The sequence below is a fragment of the Ptychodera flava genome, chromosome 10 (genome assembly GCF_041260155.1).
Source record: "Ptychodera flava strain L36383 chromosome 10, AS_Pfla_20210202, whole genome shotgun sequence".
Taxonomy (NCBI): Eukaryota; Metazoa; Hemichordata; class Enteropneusta; family Ptychoderidae; genus Ptychodera; species Ptychodera flava.
This window is the reverse complement of record NC_091937.1, coordinates 23,410,824-23,435,068: the sequence shown is the minus strand read 5'-3', so window position 1 is coordinate 23,435,068 and position 24,245 is coordinate 23,410,824. Positions and strand designations below refer to the sequence as shown.

Sequence of the window (24,245 nt, the reverse complement as noted above, 5' to 3'; positions counted from 1 at the left end):
CGTGAGGTGGTTGAACAAGTATTGAAGCAATGTCATTACCCATATTAGTTGCTGTCCGTGGTTACCTGACTAAGTTTCCCTTATGCTATGCTCTTATAAAATGATACACATGTACACTGTAGCCCATACCGTTAGTTGCTAAAAGGATTCACTAGAACACGCCGCTATTTCAAGTGGGCAAACATAAATGTAATGTTTGCAATGTGAGATATGAAACAGAAAGATCAGTACAGCAGCATTAATGTCCAATGATCGTGATAGCAAGTTTGTCTGTGTTGCTATAGTAATCATTTTTGCCTCATTTATCAAAAATGATCGTGAATCAAACTCAGATTAAATCACAATGAACAGTCAGAGGAAATGCTAGCACTAATGCAGTGTCATTTCAGTGAATGTCAATGTGGTACACGTATCTTTTTTCTGTCCATCCATCCACTTTGCACCCCTTAGGGTCAAATTTCCGCACTCTCCCATAGTTTGAAATGTGGGACCACACTCAATAGCTGTACTTTGTACCAGATTCCCTTCCCAGTCTTTATGCAGGAGGGGTTTATTTCCATTCTGTTTGAGAAAGGATTTCAGTACAATTCTGATCCACTGTGCTGTTCAATAAGGAAAAAATTCTTTTGCAAAGGAAAGCAATGAAATACAAAGAAAAAATATTTACTGACCTACTGGTACCTACCCGAGTTGGAAACAATTTTGCCTGTTGAACAGATATTTCTTTTCTTCCCCCGAAAGGATTTTCCTTTGCTGAAGTAACACTTCTTGTTATCTTCTCTTACAGGAAACAGCAATCAAATCCCTAAAAGCATGTAACTACAAAAGTGTGGAAGCAGCCATCGATATTATCCAGAGAAGCAACTTTGAAACAAGAAATGAATACACACGATCAGCTGCAAATGGTGCAACCAAACCAACAGGTGAGATCACTGCTTTCCTATCTGTCACACAGAATGGCATTTGCATACAGATCTTCTTCCAACGCCAGATCTAGTACCGTCGTACCTGCCTTAGAACAACATTCATCAAATGTACTTTTATAATTATCAGTTACATGTATTCTGCAGCTTGTTCGCCAATATTGCCTATTTGTGTCTGTATCTGTATGGATGCAGTCCAGGGGATTTCTAGAATGGGCTGTACATGTATCTACACAATCGTTGTGCGGAGTCTGCATTTCTCAGACATGTCCCCACTGACTTCACTTCGTTCAAACTTGGCTCAAGGACAATATGCTGCAGGGTACATGTGCTGATCAATTTGTTTGTGATAAGTTGATATAATTATAATAATATAATAAGGCCGCCTATTCTTTTTACCTTTAATTTTGTTTCATTCCAGGAATCATTACAGATATGCCTTAACTATTTTTGTTGAAATTGGCACTTGTGTAGTGTACGGTAACATTAAATTTTGAAGCTCAGAGTTGAGGGGGTTTATTTTCCAGTCCTTGATATAAATCAATATCAAATTGTAATAAGGTTTTATGTACCATCAGTGAATGTTGGTATAGTTTTTGTGTCTGAGATGTTGTAGGTGAGCACTTCTATAGTTGTTAAAGTGACTGCCATAGGCACTCCACATACATGTAGTACTCTTAGTAGTATTGTCTGAATGCCAGGGTCACTTCACAAAGGTCATGGTCCTCACTGCCATGGTCGTTTCACAAACATGACGGTCTTGAATGCCGTGGTCGCCTTCATACAGACAATTATCTCAGACCATGGTCTCAATGCCATGGTCATTTCACAAACACAGAGGTCTTGAATGCCATGGTCACTTCATACAGACCATTATCTCACTGCCAGGGTCACTTCACAAAGCAAAGATCATGGTCCCATTCATGTCCTAATCATCCCCATCTTCCAAAATCTGTTCATTGCTTTCTGGTTCACATATGATATTGTGCAACACCATAGTGTATTGTAAATTTATAACTTCCATGGCTACCGTAAAGCGATTTAGGCAAAATCAAAAATTTTATTTTTCCCGTCAGAGTTAACATAGCGATGGCAGCCACTTTGTAATAAATAGTTGGTATAGTAATTTGTTGGTTTATTTATTTCGACTTTTTGCATGGTGACTCCTTATCTTTGTCCTTATTTTGAAAGGGAATGGTTTAAAGTTTTCTTGAGGAGAGTTTGGGCAAAAGTTGTGTTTCAGTTTTGAGGCAAAAAACTATGTGTCCAATTTCAAAGTGATTGAGCTAAAAATGAATGGTAATTGAAGAAAACGATTCCACTTGTAATTGCACATTTTCAGCCTGCACATACATAGATCTTTGTCATTCCTATTCAGAAAGTGTGGGTTCTTTTAGTGAAATGCGTTGAAGGCACCACTACATCAGGGTTCAGCAAAGGTGATGAGGTCAACCTTGGGTCATCAGGGAATGGTTTTTGTGCCTTTCAAACCATACCAAATATATTTGTCAAGCTTTGAGAAGTTCAAAAGTTGACACCATCCACGTCATTTCCCCTATAATGATGTATTATGCACATCCAAGGGCCTCTGCACATTCTATCCTCTGTTCCAGGGTTGGCTTTCTCTGCCTTGGGACATTACCTAATATCTGTGGTATGTTGTTTATTTTTACAATGCTTGATATCTGCCTAGGCTGTCCTCTCAAAAAACAGCTGACCTCAGACAGTACAAAGCCCAAGGGACTGAGAAACAGCATATAGACATGGAACAAACTCACGTATACATGTATGTGTATGAATTAGGAGGCAGCTATGTTGCGGTGTTTAGTTGAAATTTTGCCGACACAAATAAAAAAATGTATCTAGTTTTGTGACACTGGTTGTCTGCGACCTGTCATACAGTTATACATGTACATGTAGTGTCACCAGATTACCAGTACTGATGAAAAAGCCACAGATGAATAACATGCCAGGATTTTTTACCTAGAGTGTGGGACATACTTACACGTTACAGTGTACATTTGTATATAGAAAACTGTGTTTGTCTGCGATGTCTTCTATTTCGCAAATATAATGAGTATGTGTCTGTTGTTGTGTTGTTCAAGTTATGGTTCAAACTACATGTACATTAGAGTTATGTTAGACTGCTATATAATATGTTTGTGAAACATGTGTGATGTACACAAACTTGTCGATGTGTAAACACAAACTTGTTTTGATGTGTACTCACAAACTTGTTTTACCACACACCTTTATCAACTTTCTACCTCTTGGCCTTAATAAAACTTGGCCTGAACTTAAAAAAGAATACTAGCGAAATTTTTGTGGTTACGTGTCAGTGAAAGTTACATATAAATTAAAATTTGATGGGCGGACTGTCCTGCTCAATATTAAAGCCCCATTAGCTGTGTCTTTGCACTTAACCATAAAATATCAATCTTCCAAGAGATTTTTGAGATTACAGTCATAAAGGAGTCATCCTCATATCCCTGGTTCTTGCATTAGTGGTTGTTGACATTGACTACTATGGTGATTTTAAATCTTTGTTTTCCTTTGAAAATGTACAGTTAGTTAATTTGCTTAGTGATGTTACGCTGATAAAAAACTTGCCCCTTTAAGCCATGCTCTTCTTGAAAATATCACCATTTGTATGTCAGTTATTAGTCCCCACGGACACCGTCCGGGGGACTTATAGGTTTGGTCATGTCCGTGCGTGTGTGCGTGCGTGCGTGCGTGCGTGCGTGTGTGCGTCCGTCCGTTCACGCAGATATCTCAGAGATGCAAGAAGCGATTTCATTCAAACTTGGTACAAGGATTACTTCATATGTCATACAGATGCACGTCGATTTGTTTTGTGATACGATCCAATATGGCGCCAGGCGGCCATTTTATTACGATTTTTTCATGTACAGAGCCATAACTCAGACATGTTTCAACCGATTTTATTCAAAGTTGGTACAAGGACATTGACCAATGTCATAGATATGCACGTCATTTTGTTTTGTGATACGATCCAATATGGCCGCCAGGCGGCCATTTTATTACGATTTTTTCATGTACAGAGCCATAACTCAGACATGTTTTAACCGATTTTATTCAAAGTTGGTACAAGGACATTGACCAATGTCATAGATATGCACATCAATTTGTTTTTGTGATACGATCCAATATGGCCGCCAGGCGGCCATTTTATTACGATTTTTTCATGTACAGAGCCATAACTCAGACATGTTTCAACCGATTTTATTCAAAGTTGGTACAAGGACATTGACCAATGTCATAGATATGCACATCCATTTGTTTTGTGATACAATCCAATATGGTCGCCAGGCGGCCATTTTATTACGATTTTTTCATGTACAGAGCCATAACTCAGACATGTTTCAACCGATTTTATCAAACGTTGGTACAAGGACATTGACCAATGTCATAGATATGCATGTTGATTTGTTTTGTGATACGATCCAATATGGCCGCCAGGCGGCCATTTTATTACAATATTTTCATATACAGTGCCATAACTCAGACATGTTTTAACCGATTTTATTCAAAGTTGGTACAAGGACATTGACCAATGTCATAGATATGCATGTCAATTTGTTTTGTGATACAATCCAATATGGCTGCTGTGTGGCCATTTTATTACGATTTTTTCATATGCAGAGGCATAACTCAGGCATATCTCAACCGATTTTATTCAAAGTTGGTACAAGGACATTGACCTATGTCTTACATATGTACGTCAATTTGTTATGTGATACGATCCAATATGGCCGCTAGGCAGCCATTTTATTACGATATTTTCATGTACAGAGCAATAACTCAGACATGTTTCAACGGATTTTATTCAAAGTTGGTACAAGGAGATTGACTAATGTCATACATATGCATGTCAATTTGTTATGTGATACGATCCAATATGGCTGCCTTGCGGCCATTTTATTACGATTTTTTCCTGTCGAGGGCCATAATACTCTAAGGCATATCTTAACCGATTTTATTCAAAGTTGGTACAAGGACATTAACCTATGTCATACATATGTATGTCAATTTGTTTCTTGATATGATCCAATATGGCTGCATGGCAGCCATTTTGTTACAATTTTTTTCGTGTCCTTAGCCAAAACTTGGGCATGTCTCAATTAATGAAGAGGACTCTATCCTCTTAGGACATGTAATCAAAGTACCCATTAACAAGTGGGGACTGTGTCATCAACGATGACTTGTTGCTGATGGAATTGGTTGATTAGATTCAGCAGCTTACAATACATGTACATGTACACATAAATTTGTGGCAGCTATATTTGAATTGCAACTCAAAAATTATTTAGTTGTTCATGTTAAAATTAAAGTCGTACATTCATCGCCTGTGTTTGAAAAACGTTCTTTGGTCACACTTCGGTAAGAAATTTTACATAAGATGCACTCGATGTCACATCATCTTCTGGAAAAATGCAACATAATAGAGCTAATAGGGCTTTGATAAGGAGAGAGAGAGAGAGAGAGAGAGAGAGAGAGAGAGAGGAGAGGAGAGGAGAGAGAGAGAGGAGAGAGAGAGAGAGAGGAGAGAGAGAGAGAGAGACGAGAGAGAGAGAGAGGAGAGAGAGTGAGTGAGAGAGAGAGAGAATTGTTTTCAACAAAATGACCAGTTTAGCAAGAAATTGAGTAGTTTACTTTACCTACATAGTAAAGAAATTTTACATAAGAGGCACTTCATTCCATATCATCTTCTGGAAAAAATGCAACATAATAGAGCTAATAGGGCTTTGATAAGGAGAGAGAGAGAGAGAGAGAGAGAGAGAGAGAGAGAGAGAGAGAGAGAGAGAGAGAGGAGAGGAGAGGAGAGGAGAGAGAGAGAGGAGAGAGAGAGAGAGAGAGAGAGAGAGAGAGAGAGAGAGAGAGAGAGAGAGTGAGTGAGAGAGAGAGAGAAATTGTTTTCAACAAAATGACCAGTTTAGCAAGAAATTGAGTAGTTTACTTTACCTACATAGTAAAGATGTAAAAATCTACTCACAAAATAAATGCTAGTCTGCTAGTTCTAATAATGGATGATGGGGTCACTGTTCTAGTGACAAAATGAGCCATCTCTGATATGTTCTACAAGTGTTATACATATTTTCATGACTGATTTATGGCTTAATCCAAACATTTGTAATCAGAATGACCTTCCTTCAGGTCAAAACAGAACATACATAAGATAGAAAAACTAACATTAATAATCTGGGGCTTTATGAAAGGTATGTGTCCTTATCAATATATGTCAGCAGAATTAAAACAAGTACTGTACACTTCAATTAAAGAGAAGCAATTTATGTAGACATGTTGGGGACATACCTTAATTCTTTGATAACCTCACATGAACTCAATACCTTGGATCATAAAACATGACTTTCACATTTACACTCCTCTTTCCATAGAGACAGACACAATAGCATTGAACATGGGATTTAAGTAAACGTTGACCTTTTGCCCGTAACCTGTTAAACACCATTTATTGATGGAATGTCATTAATTTTATGACATTGTTTGATGTATGAACATTGTTAACAGAGGGATGATCATTATAAACAAAATGGAACTTATGTACATTTGCCCTTCTGTTTACTGATTGACAGTTTTCATAAATTATAGTTCTGTAGCCACACACAGACCTCCGCTAGCCATGATACCACAGCTACATGTAGGTCCGTATATCTGTACATGCATATGAAATACCAACTTGGTTGGTTTGGCAACACTTAATCACCAAAAATGTTTTTCATCAATAGGTTCAGTAAGGTTTGTTCAAATCATGATGAAATTTGGATATTTGTATTTTTGGCAATTTTCCTCTTTTTAGGTCAAAAAGTCGTCTTCTCTGAAACTGCTTAATTTGGTATGCAGGTTTTAGGGGGACCTAAGTAATGTTTGTTTCACATTGTAGTGAAATTTGCATATTAGTATTTTTTGGGCAATGTCTCCTGTGTTTGGTCAAAAATTTTCTTTGAAACTGCCTGCCCAATTGCTTTGTACTCCTTAGATTGACTTCAGTAAGGTTTGTACAAATCATGCTGGAATTTGCATATTTGTATTCACGGCAATTTTTTCGGTCTTTAAATTGAAAATGCTTATCAGATATCTTTGAATATTCATCAGTATTCATTTAATTGACAAACAAGCCACACTTATGATCATACTTATCTTGAATATCACAATGGGGCTATATCGGCCATTGGATGGCTTGTACATTGTAACATTGATATACATGTATACTATGGACATGTTACTGATCGTTTCCTCATTTCGACATAACCATTGAGTTAAAACAAGCAAAACTAAGCTACAGGTAGTTCAGAAGACAGTGTTTGTGCAACCTACCTGCCAAAAAATTGAATTTTGCAAGGAGGTTTGCCATTATATTAACCAAAACAACACAGACATTTTCACAATAAAGTATACATTACAATGTACCTCAACATTTGATATCAAAAGGAAATCCCAGTGTGTTCATAGTGGTTGATACAAAACAGTTTTCTTCATAACTTGGTGGGTACCAACTACATTGTAGTGTTCATAGTGGTGGGTACCGAAAAATGGTGGATAGCAAACAGTGTTTATAGTGGTGGGTACCAAACAGTTTGTAGTGATCTGCATGTACATGTTTGTGTTGAATGAGGCTTGAGTGCAGTCTTACCTCTGAAAAACCTACACTGTAGGTTTCTTTTGGCCCTGTGGATGGAGTTCCACTTATAATGTTTGAATATACAATGGTTTTACAATGTTGTAATTATGAAGTTTGAATTCCTTGCTTCCTGTTTCAAGAATTTTGTTGCTGCATGTTCTTTTTTTTACAGTCACCCCTTCTGGCTTGTTACTTGTTTTTCACATCATGTATTTCTATGTAAACAGTTCATATTTTTTCTTTGTCCATCATAAAATAAGTAACACTGCCTTTTTCTCCTTTTCAGGCCAACCTGTTATGCGAAAACCCAGTTTTGAAGATAGGCCACAGGGGAGTCCATTGCTCTTTCCTGGAGATTCTTACAGCCATCGGTCAGATAGTCCGTCAGTACGCAGTGACCAATCTGTACCCCAGGCAAAACCTTACCTGTACTATACAGACCAAGCAGGCATTGTGCCACCATCTATGACTTTAGCAGTAACTAGACAATACTCCCCCAATGCTGGACAAATCAGCGGCAGGCAAACTCCTCCTCCGAGGGGGCAGACCCCACCACCAATGCAGAGAGGGCACACGCCGCCTCCCCCGACAAGGGGGCAAACCCCTCCTCCAAATTCAGATTTTAGGACAATGCAACAATTTCAGTTCGGCCAGCAACAATTCTCACTTGGACCAAGCCTTCCGCAGCCAATGGCGAAAGGATTTTCACCGATTCCGCAGGCTTGGTCACAGGCTTCGAGTACTGCATCAGCATCGTCGTCATCTAGCATGTCTACGGCATCGTCCAGCCTTCAGAGCCTGCCTCCAAGAGGCGGGCTGAACGCTACACCGATGGGCCGTATACCAGTTATTATGCAGTCTAATACACCGAACAGAACTGTGCATCAAACGGAGAGGGTTTTCAAGCCAATTGTGCCCGGTGGCGGTGGACAGAACAACCCGCAAGTGACGGTCACCACCAACGTTCAGCCAATGCAGCAGTCACACACCCACTTCATACAGAACCAGAAAACCGTGCAGACCACGACGCAGACTGTGACGACGCAGCAGACTGTCAAAAACAATCAGCAGTATGAAAGTTCAATATTGATACAACCCCCGCAGTCCCAACAACATGTGCAGACTCAGCTGATCAATCCACAGAACCAGCCGCCTCAGTATCAACCACATCTGTCGACTCAATCGGAACAGAATCATACTGCAAGACAGGGCGGTCCTCCGCCACCCCCGAGCTACATCCAAGCCACACAACTACAGAATTCCCACTCTCCAGCAAGTACTACTAATACACCTAACCACATTTACAGCCAAGTATCTACACCCACGAATCAGTTCAGCTTTCAAAGGCCAGTTTCCACAGCGGCAAGTTCCCATATGGCCGCGTCGCCGTTGCAGGTGCAACAGCAAGGGTTGAACCCGCAGCATTCCACGGAGCAGTACAGGAGTACCGCGCACATTCTGATCTCCCCACCCAGTGCAACTCAGAACCAACAGAACCCGACCCATTCAACGACGACGGCAATTATCAATGCACTCTGTAGGGCCCCGCCACCAAGTTACGAGGAAAGCCAACAATACAAGCAGCAATTGGCAAACCAACAGATGCAGAGGAATACAATACCTCAGACTGTGTTTTATGACGGAGATAGTCATCCCTATCACACGTATGATCCTAACATGCAAGATTCACCGCAAAACAAAGTGACAATTGTTATTCCGAACATGAACCAAGCTAGCAACCAACCTCCTCTGATACAGGTCACTTTACCTGGAAATCAGAAGACAATGACAACAACAAAACAAACCACAACGACATCGCAGACGGTGACAACGACTTTCACGAAACACGGTATGAACCAGAACCCTGTTCCCGCGAGTGCGACGAGGGCGCTCTCACCATCCCCGTACTCTGCAACGCCCATTATGCAATCAGTGAAGAGCACCTTGGTCCAGAAGCCAGTTTTGCAAACGGCGCATGCCCCCGACCATCCACCACTGCAGAGGAGGCTGTCGCCAGATACATTGAGTACACAGAGTACGCAAAGTACACAGAGTACGCACAGTTCAACACCAAGGTCAGAGTCACCGATATCGCAGAGTTACTCGCCACTCTCTCTCACAGAGACTAACTCCACCACGTCTGATACGCCCAGTGAACCACCTCCGCCCTATGAATCTTACGTACAACATAAAATCGAATCGCCCGTTCCAGAGAGGCGGAAGAAAAGAGACACTGAGGCTCGGGAAACTCGGATCAAGGGTTTCTCTCCTCAAGCGTACAAGTTTTACATGGAACAGCATGTAGAGAACGTTTTGAAATCCCACCATCAAAGAGTGCATCGACGGAAACAGCTGGAATCGGAAATGGAAAAAGTAGGACTGTCAGACGAAGCGCAGGAACAGATGAGGAAAATGCTGAGTCAGAAGGAATCCAACTACATCAGACTTAAACGAGCGAAAATGGAAAAGGGAATGTTCAAAAGAATCAAGACGCTGGGTGTAGGGGCATTCGGTGAAGTGACGCTGGCGCAAAAGAGTGACACCAATGCCTTGTATGCTATGAAAACACTTAGGAAATCTGACGTGTTGCGTCGGAACCAGGCAGCTCATGTGAAAGCTGAGAGGGACATTCTGGCAGAAGCTGACAACGAGTGGGTAGTCAAACTATACTACTCCTTCCAGGACAGGGATAACCTGTACTTCATCATGGACTATATTCCGGGCGGAGATCTGATGAGTCTGCTGATCAAGTTTGGTGTCTTTCAAGAAGACCTTGCCATGTTTTACATTGCCGAGTTAGTCTTGGCTATAGAGAGTGTGCACAGAATGGGATTCATTCACAGGGACATCAAACCTGACAATATCTTGATTGACAAAGACGGTCACATCAAACTAACAGATTTTGGTCTGTGCACAGGGTTTAGGTGGACTCATGACTCTAAGTATTACCAGCCAGGTAAGTTGCTAGTTTCCCACATGGAGAAATGTTCCCCATTTTTTTTCAGGGATCTACCGGTATGTACGCGTGAGTATAACACATCAGCCAATCTGAGTTAGGGATTTGCTACATTGCATCTCATGAATATTTAATATCTGTAGAATTTATATCCAAAGACAGATGTGTAACATTTTGTCTATGACAGGCTATGCACACTCCAGCTTGCTCGGATATAGAACTAGGAAGTAAACTCTACAAATGGGACAGTCAAGCTTTTACAATAGACCATGTTCCGAACCTCGCGAGACATTCCAAGATATCGCGAGAATATGTCGTTCGCAGTGGACCTGTTCTCGCAACACAGGACAAACTGAGTAAAAGAGGACAAGTCGCTAATTACGTTAAACACTGCATAAAATATATGAAGTTGCAATCTTTGCTCAGTTCTGCACTTTTTCTAGTTCCATACAAAGTTTGACTTGTATTACTAAGCTGGAAACCTGTGTCTACGGGCATATATTAAAGTCTCGCGAGATCTTGCAATCAGCGGAACATCGTCTATTCAGAACCTTATGTTCTTATTGTTACGTGCAGAGAAAACGAACAAAAGGGTGAACTCAGCAGTTTCCGTTTAAACAAAATTTATTATGAAAACAAAACTAATTGCTAAGTTAGGGACAGAGTACAAGCTTTAAAAGTGTACAGACTACTTATCTCAGCTGGGACGGCAAAGCTCCAGTCTCAGAGTTGTAACAGTCAGTCGGATGAATGAACAGTCCTTTGGCTTGCAGGCTTGAAGCTGCACAAAGACCACAGTATAAATCCAGCGTTGGCGATGAAGGTCTTGAAAAGTCTTGAGAATGACTACTGCTGGAGTTTAGTAACACACAAGAGACACGATCCCAAAAGTCTGACTGGAAGCTGTGCACGTCCCTTTTATAAAGGCATATAAGAACAATCTAGAACTTTATTGACATGCTAATTACTGTTCTAAAATTATCTCCCTTACACAACTAATCAACTTTCCAGAACATTCCAAACATGACTAATTGAATTCAAGGTTGTGAGGTCATCAAGGGCAGTGACCTTGAGAATGTTCTAGACTAATTGAACTCAGGTCATGATGAGTGTGTGGGGGGAATGACCTACATAACACACCCCCTCTTCAAAAAAAGAAAATTTTTCAAAGAAAAATCTTTCTTTTACAAATGTAATCTTGAAAAGGATTTAAGTACCCAAATTTTGTTTTACTCTAAAGTAAAGTTTCTTGAAAGTGAACAACAATAAACTCTAAATACGAGAGAGACAGTCTGCAATTAAATTGTCTCTGCCTTTGATATGTCTAATGTCAAGATTAAACTCCTGTAACATTAAACTCCATCTTAGCAATCTCTGATTTTGCCTTTAAATTTCTGCAGAAAAACAAGAGGGTTGTGATCAATATAAACCACTATTGGCTGATTTGAAGAAGTAACATAAACTTCAAAATGCTGTAAAGCTAATATCAAAGATAAACACTCTTTTTCAATTGTAGAGTAGTTTCTCTGAGATTTGCTAAATTTGCAAAATTTGTTAAAAATAGCAAACAAGATGACTGTCCCATGACTATCCTCTTGCAATTTGGTATTGGAAAACTCGAAATGGCACTGAACTTGGCATAAAGTATGCATGGCAAAGTCCGGTTATTTTTATTGAGTTCGATAAAGTCATTGTTCGGCAAATACTTGGCTTCCTCCTGGAGATATTCCGCTTTCGCAGGATTCAGTCCGTCTGGATGTTGTTCCACTGGATTACTGTCGCAGACATCTTCGGTGTGATAGATGATGTTTGTCCTCGTTGAAATATCTTGGAACAAATGTTCATGGATTGGTTCTTTCAGCTGTTGTTGTTGTTCTGGCTGGAGGTGTGCCAACTTTGTAGACTCCAGCTTCTCCAGGATTTGTGAGTTCTGAAGCTTGACCGAGCCCAGCTTTGAGTTTAGAGTATTTTCACTCAAGTCAGTTTCAGTATCACTATCTTCATAATGGTTTGAACTGACTGCACTGACAGGCTGAGTTATAGTAGGATTATCCCTATCCAAATATGGCTTAAGCATATTTATGTGACATAGCTGTTTTTGTTTTCGCCTGTCAGGTGTTATTATGATGTAATTTAAATCACTCAATTTCTTATCAATTAGGTATGGCCCAAAGTAACGAGCATGGAGTGGTTTGCCAGGAACGGAAGTAGAACAAGAACTTTTTGACCTGGTTCAAACTTCCGTTTTGAGGTGTTTTTATCATATTTGGTTTTCATTGACTGCTGAGATGACTCAAGATTTTCTCTGGCTAATTCACATGCTTTAGAGAGTTTTGTACGAAAATCTGACACATATTGCAAAATATTCAGACAATCATCATCGTCTGATAGGAATTTCTCTTTAACGAGCTTAAGTGGGCCACGGACTGTATGTCCAAATACAAGCTCAAATGGGCTAAAACCAAGAGACTCCTGAATTGACTCTCTAACAGCAAAGAGCAAAAAATGAATTCCTTCATCCCACTGCTTCTCTGTGTCAAAACAGTAGGTCCTAATCATGTTTTCAAAGTTTGATGAAATCGCTCAAGAGCACCCTGACTTTCTGGATGATAGGCGGATGACCTATACTGTTTAATGCCTAGCTGATCCATTACTTGTTGAAAAATACCAGACATAAAGTTGGAGCCTTGATCGGACTGGACACATTTAGGGAGGCCAAATAAAGTGAAAAATTTGACTAAAGCTCTCACTATAGTCTTCGTCTTTATATTTCTCAGTGGTATGGCTTCTGGGAATCGAGTTGATGTACACATTATTGTCAGCATGTACTCATTTCCTGATCTTGTTTTTGGTAGGGGCCCAACACAGTCTATTAGTATCCTACTAAATGGTTCTTGAAATGCAGGAATTGGCTGTAAAGGGGCCTTTGGAATGGTCTGATTTGGCTTTCCTACCATTTGACATGTGTGACAAGTTTTACAGAAATGTGCTACATCCTGCCTGAGATTAGGCCAATAAAAGTGACTGAGAATTTTATGATACGTTTCCTGACTCCTAAGTGACCAGCCCAGGGCGTTTCATGGGCCAGGCGCAATATTTCAGCACGGTAGGGCTTTGGAACCACAATTTGATGTTTTATAGCCCAATCGTCATCAACCAAGACATCTGGAGGTCTCCATTTACGCATGAGAATACCAGACTTTGTATAATAGGAAACAGAGCTATCTGAAGTTTTACCTTCATCATCTACCCTGTCAAACAAAGACAAAATATCTGGGTCTTTGTGTTGTTCTGCAATGAGATTTGATCTAGAAAATGTCTGACTTTGGTCAGCAGAAGTTTTACTGGAAGTTTCAAATCCACGAGGGATAACGGAATGATCCGTGTCAAACACCTGACTGAGAAAGGTGTCATTTAAGTCAACATCTGTGACATTATTTTTGAGAGTATTTTGATTCTCGGAAGTTTTCTTTGACATGGCTCGAGTAATGGCACATGAAGGAAATAAATCGGGTATCTCTTGTTCAATTGGCTCTGGATCCTGATCTAAACTAGGATTATCAGTCACAAGTGGATTAGTAATGACCTTGTCCCCAGCAAGGTCGTTTCCAAGAAGAAGGTGAATCCCTTCAAAAGGCAAAAAAGGCCTAATACCTAAAGCCACAGGTCCAGAAACAAAGTCCGAAGACAAATAGACATTATGGAGAGGAACAGGAATGTAGTCATTACAATCTACCCCCTTAATAAGAACTTTAGAACCTGAAAATGACTTTTCAGAAAACGGCAGGGTATCTGCCAACAAAAGAGACTGGGAAGCCCCGGTATCTCTTAAAATTTTGACAGGGGTAGCGGAAGAGAAATCACTAGAAAGTGATATAAAACCATTATGAATAAATGGCTCGAAAATACCCATAATGCTATCTTGAGAAGAATTGACCTTGACCTCATTAATTGGGGATGAGAGGGGTTTAACCTCAGAAAATGTGTTGCACACATTATTAGACTCTAATTGAGTTGATGAAGAAATAAGCCGGTTGGCTTAGATCCACTTTGACCACTTTGACCTTCACGTTTTCTTTTCAATTTGAAACACTCTGACATTAAATGGCCGTCTTTCTTACAATAATTACAAGAAAGTGTACCAAACTGTTTGTCAGAAGGAGATTGAGACTTGGATCTGATGATGTGGGAGTGTTACTTGAACTCTGTGAACTGTTGTCATTTGATTTTCTACTCTCCTTTGAAAAATTCTTGGATGAAAAGGAGGAGTTAAATTTACCTGCATTGTTTCTGTATGAAAAGGACTGGGATGGTTTGCTGAGAAATGAAGATTTGTGGGTCAATGAATAATCATCGGCCAAACGTGCAGCAACCTCCAATGTATCTGCCTTTTGTTCATTGATAAATGTCTTGATGTCACTCCGGATGCACCTTTTAAATTCCTCAATCAAAACAAGTTGTCGTAATTTGTCATAATTCTGACTGACCTTTTCCGAAGAACACCAACGATCAAACAGTTGTTCTTTTGTTCGAGCAAATTCAACATAAGTTTGATCCTTCACCTTCTCACAATCCCTAAATTTCTGACGGTAAGCTTCAGGCACCAACTCATAGCCCTTGAGAATTAATTCCTTCACAGAATCATAATCTGAAGCCTGCTCTACTGACAACTGAATGTAAATTTCTCTGGCTTTACCCACCAAAGCACTCTGCAAAAGCATAGACCAGGACTCCTTAGGCCAATTCAGACTCTGAGCAATTTTCTCAAAATGGAGAAAATATTTGTCAACATCCTTTTCTTGGAAAGGGGGAACTAACCTGAAATGCTTAGTGATGTCAAACTTGTCCGAAGGGAAGAATTTTCCTGACTGTCCAAGCTCTAAACGTTTTATTTCTACCTGTAATCGCTGTTCTTCTAATCGCAATTCTTTTTCTCTCTGTCTTTCTTCCATTTCTAATCTTTCCTGCCTTTCTTTTTCTTTCTGTCTTTCTTCCATTTGCAATTCTTTTTCTTTCATTTCCTTTTCTAATTCCAATTTCTTAAGCTCCAAATCTGCCTGTCTCTCTTTTTCCATTTGTAATTCTTTTCTCTCATTTGTAATTCTAGTTTCTTGATCTCCAAATTTGTCTGCATTTCTAATTCTAATTTTCTGAGTTCAGAGGTAGACTTGGGCTCATAATCTTTCAGGGTGGATTCCTCAAATTGGCCTAAATCAACTAGATGTTTGGCAATACGGTACTGTATTTCCCTCTTGCGCATAGATCTTTTAACTTCTACTTTAAGGAAATTTGCCAGTGCTATGAGGTTGTCTTTTCTGAGGGAATTAAATGTGTCCTGATCAAGGTCATCCATAAATTCGTCTGGTTTAAATTCCGCCATGATTAAATTTCGCTGAGTTCACAGTATACAGTAGTTTTGAAAAGGCTGTCAAAATGTTGTCAAACGGCTCAAAATATTCGTCTCCCGGACGAGCCCCCAATTTGTTACGTGCAGAGAAAACGAACAAAAGGGTGAACTCAGCAGTTTCCGTTTAAACAAAATTTATTACGAAAACAAAACTAATTGCTAAGTTAGGGACAGAGTACAAGCTTTAAAAGTGTACAGACTACTTATCTCAGCTGGGACGGCAAAGCTCCAGTCTCAGAGTTGTAACAGTCAGTCGGATGAATGAACAGTCCTTTGGCTTGCAGGCTTGAAGCTGCACAAAGACCACAGTATAAATCCAGCGTTGGCGATGAAGGTCTTGAAAAGTCTTGAGAATGACTACTGCTGGAGTTTAGTAACACAGAAGAGACACGATCCCAAAAGTCTGACTGGAAGCTGTGCACGTCCCTTTTATACAGGCATACAAGAACAATCTAGAACTTTTATTGACATGCTAATTACTGTTCTAAAATTATCTCCCTTACACAACTAATCAACTTTCCAGAACATTCCAAACATGACTAATTGAATTCAAGGTTGTGAGGTCATTAAGGGCAGTGACCTTGAGAATGTTCTAAACTAATTGGACTCAGGTCATGATGAGTGTGGGGGGAATGACCTACATAACATTATAGTGTGTTCACATGTAGTATTTTAACCTTTTGAAGTGCTGTAATTTTCCCACCAAAATTTCATTGCAACATTTTGCCAATTTTTATGAATGTTTCTGTTATTTTTTGATAGTTTTGCACCAAGCTGCTATATCTTTTCATTGGCTACAGTTTTTGCCCAAAACTTTGGAAAAAGTTCAAAAAATTGTCTTTTGAACACTCAGGCAAGGTGGATAAGATCTAGTTTGAAACAGCGTGTTAGGTATTATGCACCTCATAAGAGTAAGACTTAAACTTTTGCTCAAACTTTCCTTAAGGAATCTGTCAACTATTCTCTGTCAAAATCAAGGAAATAAATTTGAGGTCACTCTGCAATTTATGGTACTAGTGAAACAAATAACCCAAGATTTACTGATATTTGAAATTCAAAATGGCCGCCATCCCTGTGTTAACTCTATGGAGAAAAATTAAATTTTTGAATTTTGAAAAACTAAGCCAGTAATAAGTTTTCTTATACCAAGAGCTTTAAAATTAGCCCCTACAAGTGGTATATCAGAAAAGAATTGTAAAAGTTTGAGAGTCCGAATATCTGTCCCCGAGGCATGTTCCACCCTAGTGTACAACCTGACTATTTGTTTGCAGATGGCCATTCCAGACAGGACAGTATGGATCCATCAGAATGGGGTGAAAGTTACCAGTTTGCGGACATCAATATCAACAAACCGTTGGAAAGGCGTAAACACCGACAACATCAACGATCCAAAGCGCACTCACTCGTTGGAACTCCAAATTACATTGCTCCAGAAGTTCTCATGAAAACAGGTAAACAAATAATACCATATGTTAAGGATGCCATGTACTCTGTTGAAATCACAACCACACATCACAAATACAATGTTTATATAAACCTATGGTAGAACCAATAATTTTGAAGAAAGACAAATATTGTCACTGGGTTTCTGGATCAATCTAGGCTGCAAGGCTGTGAAATTTCCTTTACTGTAAAAAACACTTCCTGTTACATTGTTTCAAGTGTTTGTAAATGTGTCAAGTGTCAAACATACCCCTATGTTTTCTGTATGAATGATACTAGAGAAACAACTTTGTTGCATGTACTGTAATATTTGCAATAATTTTGATAATAACTGTTTTGATGGTAAATATATTAATGTGTGTTTTCAGGCTACACACAGCTATGTGATTGGTGGAGCGTTGGTGTTATTCTCTATGAAATGTTGGTAGGGCAACCACCGTTCCTAGCTCCAACTCCTGCTGAAACACAACTCAAGGTACAGTAACTGCTTCATGCAGCAAAGTTTTGCTTGTTAGTATGCAGTAACAACACTTTGTCAGTAGAATGGAAAGAAAAACACTAGTAGTGACACCCATTGTAACCGAACACTGTAGATTTTACAAGAATGATACCAGTAGTGACACCCCCCTGTAACCAGAAACTACCAGTATGTAGATTCTACAAAAACAATACCAGGAGTGACACCCCCTTTAACCAGACACTGTGTAGAGTTTACATGACAAATGCTTAGATAGAATGGACACTCACCTATACACTATACCTATACACTATACGTATACACATACCTATACACTATACGTATGCACATACCTATGCACTTACCTATACACTTTGGATGACTGTGAAAAAGGCCATTTATGCTATTCCTCAAAATGTCAACAGCCAACATGATTTAGTGTACATCTTGGCTCAAACCCTACTGTGTAAAGACTATGGAATACCAAGACTAAGATTACACATACTAAGATTACGCTAAGCAAGATTGCACCTATTAATCCTCTTTCTACCAGGCTCCATAGACAAACTACAGAAATAACTACAACTTGGGAGAAAGAGGATTAAGTTAGTCTCGACCTAAGACTGTGTGATATGAAAGTGCGCACGAAAGGAACACTTGATAGACACACATTAAGATTACACGCAGTAAGGTTGCACATAGTAAGATAATGCATTGCTAGATTGCGCATACAAAATTTCGGATACATCAGACTTAGATAGAATCACTGGGAGATATTGTGACTCTAAGCTGGGAACTGTTATTTTCTACACAGGTCATAAATTGGATGAACACATTACATATACCGAGGGCAGCCAAATTATCAAGGGAAGCTGAGGATCTAATCTTGAAGTTGTGTACAGGGCCTGAACATCGACTTGGTTCACAAGGTGCCTCGGAAATTAAATGCCATCCTTTCTTCAGAACTATCGATTGGGATTCAGGGTTGCGGAAAACAACCGCACCGTATATTCCCAAAATAACACATCCCACTGACACTTCCAATTTTGATCCGGTGTCTCCGGACAAGATCCGGAACAGCTCGGACGAAGATGACGACTTTGACCGTCGGTTTATGGACTTCTATGAAAACGGCAGACACCCTGAACACGCTTTCTACGAGTTTACTTTCCGCCGTTTCTTCGACGACGGCGGCCATCCACTGCCGACGTGGAATTCACTGGAGAGTGAGGAAGATGGACCGAGCCAGTCAAACAGCAGTAGCACCGACAGTACACTGACCGGTAAAACTGAACGTGAGAAACCAGTCTATGTGTGAAACACAAGACAACGTCGAAGAGACTGTATGATTCCATGTCTGATCGTGTAGTTTATCTTGAAATCACATCAGCCGTATGTAATAGTCAGAACAAAGCTCTGTGATTGCACTTGAACTTAAAACACTGCAAAAAAAAAGAAACAAACAAAAACAGCAACTAACACTCGTCTCAAATAGTTGTTGAGAAAATATAAAATTATCAACATGTATCTGACTGTTGCATTGTGGGATGTGATGTTGATAGAACTATATAAGTCAGAACTCGGAATTTTAATGCTACCTAATAACTACAAGATAAACAATGAAATCTATTTCTCGATAATGTGACAAAAATAATCCATTACTGATTCTAAAGAATAAATGCCTGACTTTTGTACAAATTATGAGGCATGGCACTCCTTGCCAATCCAGAGTTCTTTGCAAACACGATTAACTTTAATGGAAACTAGTGTTGCCACGCGATGATATGTTGTAAATTCCCATTAATGTGATCTGAAATATTAATAAAATTGACAGCCTAAAATTGCGATACTGTGATTGGTGAAATTGGCAACCATGTAGATTTCTCTGTGCAAAGAATTCTGGGAAGGGGGACGTTGAACAGATATTGTAGATAAAGGGATTTTGGGGTGTACCATTTCTTACCAGGGGTGTAATTTCTATGCTTTGTCAAAAGCTGGCCTTTTGGCATTTAAAACTGGAATGAAAATTTTTGGCCGAGATTTGTTGTATATCAGTGTGAAATATTTTCAGTATTTCTCTCGCTGTGTCTTGTTTTTTTTTATTTTATGGGAAAGAGGGCGGCAAACGTTCTTTGCTGCCAGTGTGTGTGAAGGAGAGTTCTGTAAATCTGTTCATCAAATGCTCTGGGTCCAACTCACAGTTGTTTGTTGTTGGGTTTGACCCTGAAAACCCCTAAAAAACTTTGTAAAATAGTATAGAACTACTGATTGCCCATGTGCAAGAGGGTTATACCACTGGGCCAGGGGGGTGACCAGTTATAGCATGCTCTGTGGTGAGCAGGCTTTAAAAAAAACCTTGCTGTCAAAGTAGCTTATATTGTATTGGAATATTTTGTACATAACAATCTGTAAATACAAGAAGCCCCAAGTTGTATGTTCAATGTTCAAGTGTGGGTAAAGAGAAAATGACAGAGATAATTTGATGTGTGCCTTCAAAAAGGTACCCGTTATTTCTATGAAAACTCATAGTCCATTGGAAAGATAGACTGTGAACAGAAAAAAATATTTAGAAGAAATTAGCAGAAATAGGAAGAAAAGGAATTATGCAAAATCACTAAAGCCTATAGAATATCTAAAAAAAGTTATATATTTTTCGTGAGCAGTGGAGTTCTCTGATGGAAAATATTGTTGACGTGAGATGATAAATAAATGCTGAAAGTGTCTAACTTCAAATCATGTATATGCCGTTGCTTATCATGCTGAAAGATTAGCTTCATGTGGACAGAATTGAAACATGAACACCATCAAAAGTAGAATTTTTTTTAATGCAGTTAAAAAATTTGGGGTTCACAGGGTATGCTTGTACAAAGTTTGTCGTCCTGTTCACCGTCAAATTTATGTGTACTTTGTTTTTCATGTACTTCAAATTGTTCAAAGAATTTTTTTTTAAAAATACCGTTCTGTAGTCATTTTACACTTCACATACCTGCATTAAAGCATCATTGCAAAGCTTAACCTCCCCATGTTCAGGATAATAGTCCTGTGTTCCTTTCATGGGCCCCTACCATTATTTTCCTGCTGGGGGTGGGTGGGTGGGTTGGTTGGGGAGGGGAGGGGGACTCTTTTCATACAAGTGATGGTATTCTAATCGTCACTGTAACGTTACCATCAACTAAGCATCCTTCATATTTTGATAAGATCTGTATTGTAACTCTCAAATCTGTGTGCTTTTTAGAGTTAAACACGTCGCAAATTAACTACACCACATCTCAGTCACAAACACACACACCCAGATACATTTGAGATGATTGTCACAAGTTCATGCTCATTATTTTGATCACTGACACGGAAATAAAAGCAGAAATTCATGCACCCAAATCTTTTGTTGACAGATGTCCCAATGAGTCGTGGCTTATCAAAAATACACTTTAATTATTTACTAATGCCAAGTTCATCGGACAAAAACACAATTGATTTTGAAATTGTAACAACTATTAATTAGTGTGATAAAAGTTACAAAACATGTGGGTAAACTTCAATTATGGACAATACAAAAAAAATACATTTAGCAAAAATGTTTACGTCGAAGGATTCTGTGCTGTAGTGAATTTGTTATGCGAAGTTTTACTGAATTAAGATGAAAATAGTGCAAAGTCTGGTACACTGAAAAAAGAAAGGAAAAAGAACAGTCTTGATTACTTTGTCCCAAAATTTTCCACCAGGAAATGTAGCCACGACGATACATATTTTTCTCCTACGTTTTCCTTTCTATCCAACCTATATACCTAAACTGAGAAGTACACTTGACTTAAACCCCCTGACGACTCAGGCAAGCTCTACTAGAACTCGAAAGACATCTAACACAAAACGAAAGCATTTAGCAGATTTGCTTAAAGAGGGCGCCATTAACGAAAATCACAATTTCGAATTCTCGTGTGACTTGACTGTCCCCTTGACTATGCCAGTACTAGGGTAAATTCGGCAATGTTAAACCTCCAGTGCACAATGCAACAGAGTAGGAGTACATGAATCCTTCGTACTGATTGGTTGTCGTATGGTCAACTTTACAAACATCACCAGAGGCGGCAGTTTCCCGCTTTTCAGCCAAAAAGTCTTCTTACAACTTCAGGAGATGGATAGAAAACCTCAGAAGTCGAAACGGCTGAGTCATATTACATAATTACCAATCCTGCTTCAATACGCCGATAAAATCCCACACCCAGAGTTATGCAGATGACTCACGTATACGAAATCAAGCAATTCTCTGGAATATTTGACAAATTATTTGACAGTTTTGACTCAGATTATGTGATCCTGCGTGTTCAGGCCACATGTATCAGCGAGAGGACATCTCTCCAGATAAAAGAAGAAGCCAAGTTCTTTCAAAACATCTCATCTGATTGGCCAATATCCATGACATGCTTGTATTGAAAACTTCGAACTCTACGAACAAAATACCACACACACACAAAATAAGATTCATTCCATATGTTGATATTGAAATTGAATCAATCAAAATCATTGTATGAAGGAAAGTCTTCACAACGAACAGTATATTAGAAAATTCTGAATATTGAAAAAAAAATCGACAAATGAAATAAGTTTTAATACCGCGCTGACACTTCGACGTCGTCAGCTGGCCAACAACAGGGCGCCACCAAAATTGCCTCTATCGGACCGGACGAAATTAACCATTTCTGGCCGAAAACTCTGATCATTTAAGTCATTCATTTATTTATATTCACAATAATTGAGTATGACCCATTCACAGACACATACTAGTAAAAAGCTTAGCAAAAGGAGCTTTCGTTGGGGCATGGGGTCCGACATGATTCATGAAAAATATTGTACCAATAGTACAACTTATTAAAAGGTGATTTATTGTATCTTTCTGTTGTCCCTCTGCCATAAAAAGATTGTTGAGCTGGAAGGTATAATGCTCCCAATTTCGTCGATTCTCGAAAAAATAAAAATAAATGCCCATTATTAGGCAATGAGAAATGTTTGCACCAAATGTTTGGCTATTTTTCGCCTATCAGTGCATCTGGATTTTTTTTCTGTTTTGTGCAAGGGGGCCCAGACACTATAAGCGTATTATTGAGTTTTTCCTCACAGTTTTCTCAATCAATTCCTCTCCTTTTCTTCATCACAGTCCCTCTATGGATAGAGGGACTGTGTCTTCATGCTCTGATTGATCGGAGTAAATAAAATAAATGGTTATATAACCTAACCTAACCTCTTGACTCTTTATTCATTTTACACCCCATTACAACGAAGCTTATCTCTCATATACACACATCTCGTAATTAATTAGTCAACACAACTAATTATGCTAATCCGTGGACTTATCAGGGATTTTATGGATTGATCAACATCGCGAGAGATAGGAAAGGTTACTAAAAGGGGCTTCATTTACATCTCTATCTTTCCAATGTTGACAACCCTTGATAAGTCCATGGATTAGCATAATTAGTTGTGTTGACTAATTAATTACAAGATGTGTATATGAGAGATAAGCGTCGTTGTGTAAATGGGGGGTGTAAAATGAATAAAGAGTCAAGAGGCTAGGTTACTAGGTTATACATGGAGGTAGGGCTCTTCCTACCTCCATGGGTTATATAACCATTTATTTTAGTTACTCCGATTAGTCGTCTGGAGAATGAAGACACAGTCCCTCTATCCATAGAGGGACTGTGATGAAGAAAAGGAGAGGAATTGATAGAGAAAACGGTGAGACAAACTAAATAATAAGCTTATTGATAGTATCTGGGCCGCCTGTGTTTTGTGTCGCTGTGAGTACTATAAAACTGATGAAGAATTCGGTCATGTGAGGGCGCTTCATGCCTGACCTTTCAACCAAGGTCAGTTTGCTACGTGCTCGTGAGTTCCATGTGACTTCCCTATAAATCCGTCAGCTTGGCCCTCGTCGCGGCGCGACCGCCACTGATTTTGCTGTGGCTGTTTCTCCACGTCTCCCTGTGGCTTCCTGAATATCGGCAGACGTACTCTTCACAATCTGAACGAAGTGCCTGCGGGTATTTCGTAGGGTCTATGGTCTGCCTCTGGTCTAGTTACAGTCATAATCACTTTGTTGCATTGGGTACTCGTCAGTCACGAACATACCAACATCAGAAAATTCACAACACAAGAGGTAAGTTAACTCGGGATTCACTCCTAGTGCATGTAATTAAAATATACAGATGTGCCTTGCTCCAGCTGTGTTTCCTCTGGCTTCTGAAATTTTTTAGTAAATTTATGAACTGGGTATTGAAACTTTTCGTAAATTTGAAATTCATAAGTAAACTCAACCATTCCAATACGGAATTCATTCAATCAAATTCAAATTAAGTACAACATGTGCTTAGACAGAACTATTTGAGGTTTGGGGGCCTTCAGCT

The 24,245-nt window shown here is 39.3% G+C and overlaps 2 protein-coding genes across 3 annotated transcripts in view; both read left to right on the top strand.

The window, feature by feature from the left end:
• LOC139142275 (serine/threonine-protein kinase LATS1-like) overlaps nt 1-20,862 on the top strand; it is a 28,728-nt gene extending 7,866 nt beyond the window's left edge. Inside the window, exons 2-6 of the mRNA XM_070712158.1 lie at nt 788-923; nt 7,871-10,540; nt 17,219-17,398; nt 17,759-17,865; nt 18,662-20,862. Coding sequence (XP_070568259.1) covers nt 788-923; nt 7,871-10,540; nt 17,219-17,398; nt 17,759-17,865; nt 18,662-19,165 — 3,597 coding nt within the window. The 3' untranslated portion in view covers nt 19,166-20,862. The remainder of the gene's footprint in view (nt 1-787; nt 924-7,870; nt 10,541-17,218; nt 17,399-17,758; nt 17,866-18,661) is intronic.
• Nucleotides 20,863-23,769: 2,907 nt separating this feature from the next.
• Nucleotides 23,770-24,245, top strand: part of LOC139142274 (protein-glucosylgalactosylhydroxylysine glucosidase-like) — an 18,110-nt gene continuing 17,634 nt past the window's right edge. Inside the window, exon 1 of one of the 2 annotated variants that reach the window (XM_070712156.1) lies at nt 23,770-23,998. The gene's annotated coding sequence lies outside the window, so the exon portion shown is untranslated. The remainder of the gene's footprint in view (nt 23,999-24,245) is intronic. The other variant, XM_070712157.1, reaches the window with a different exon arrangement.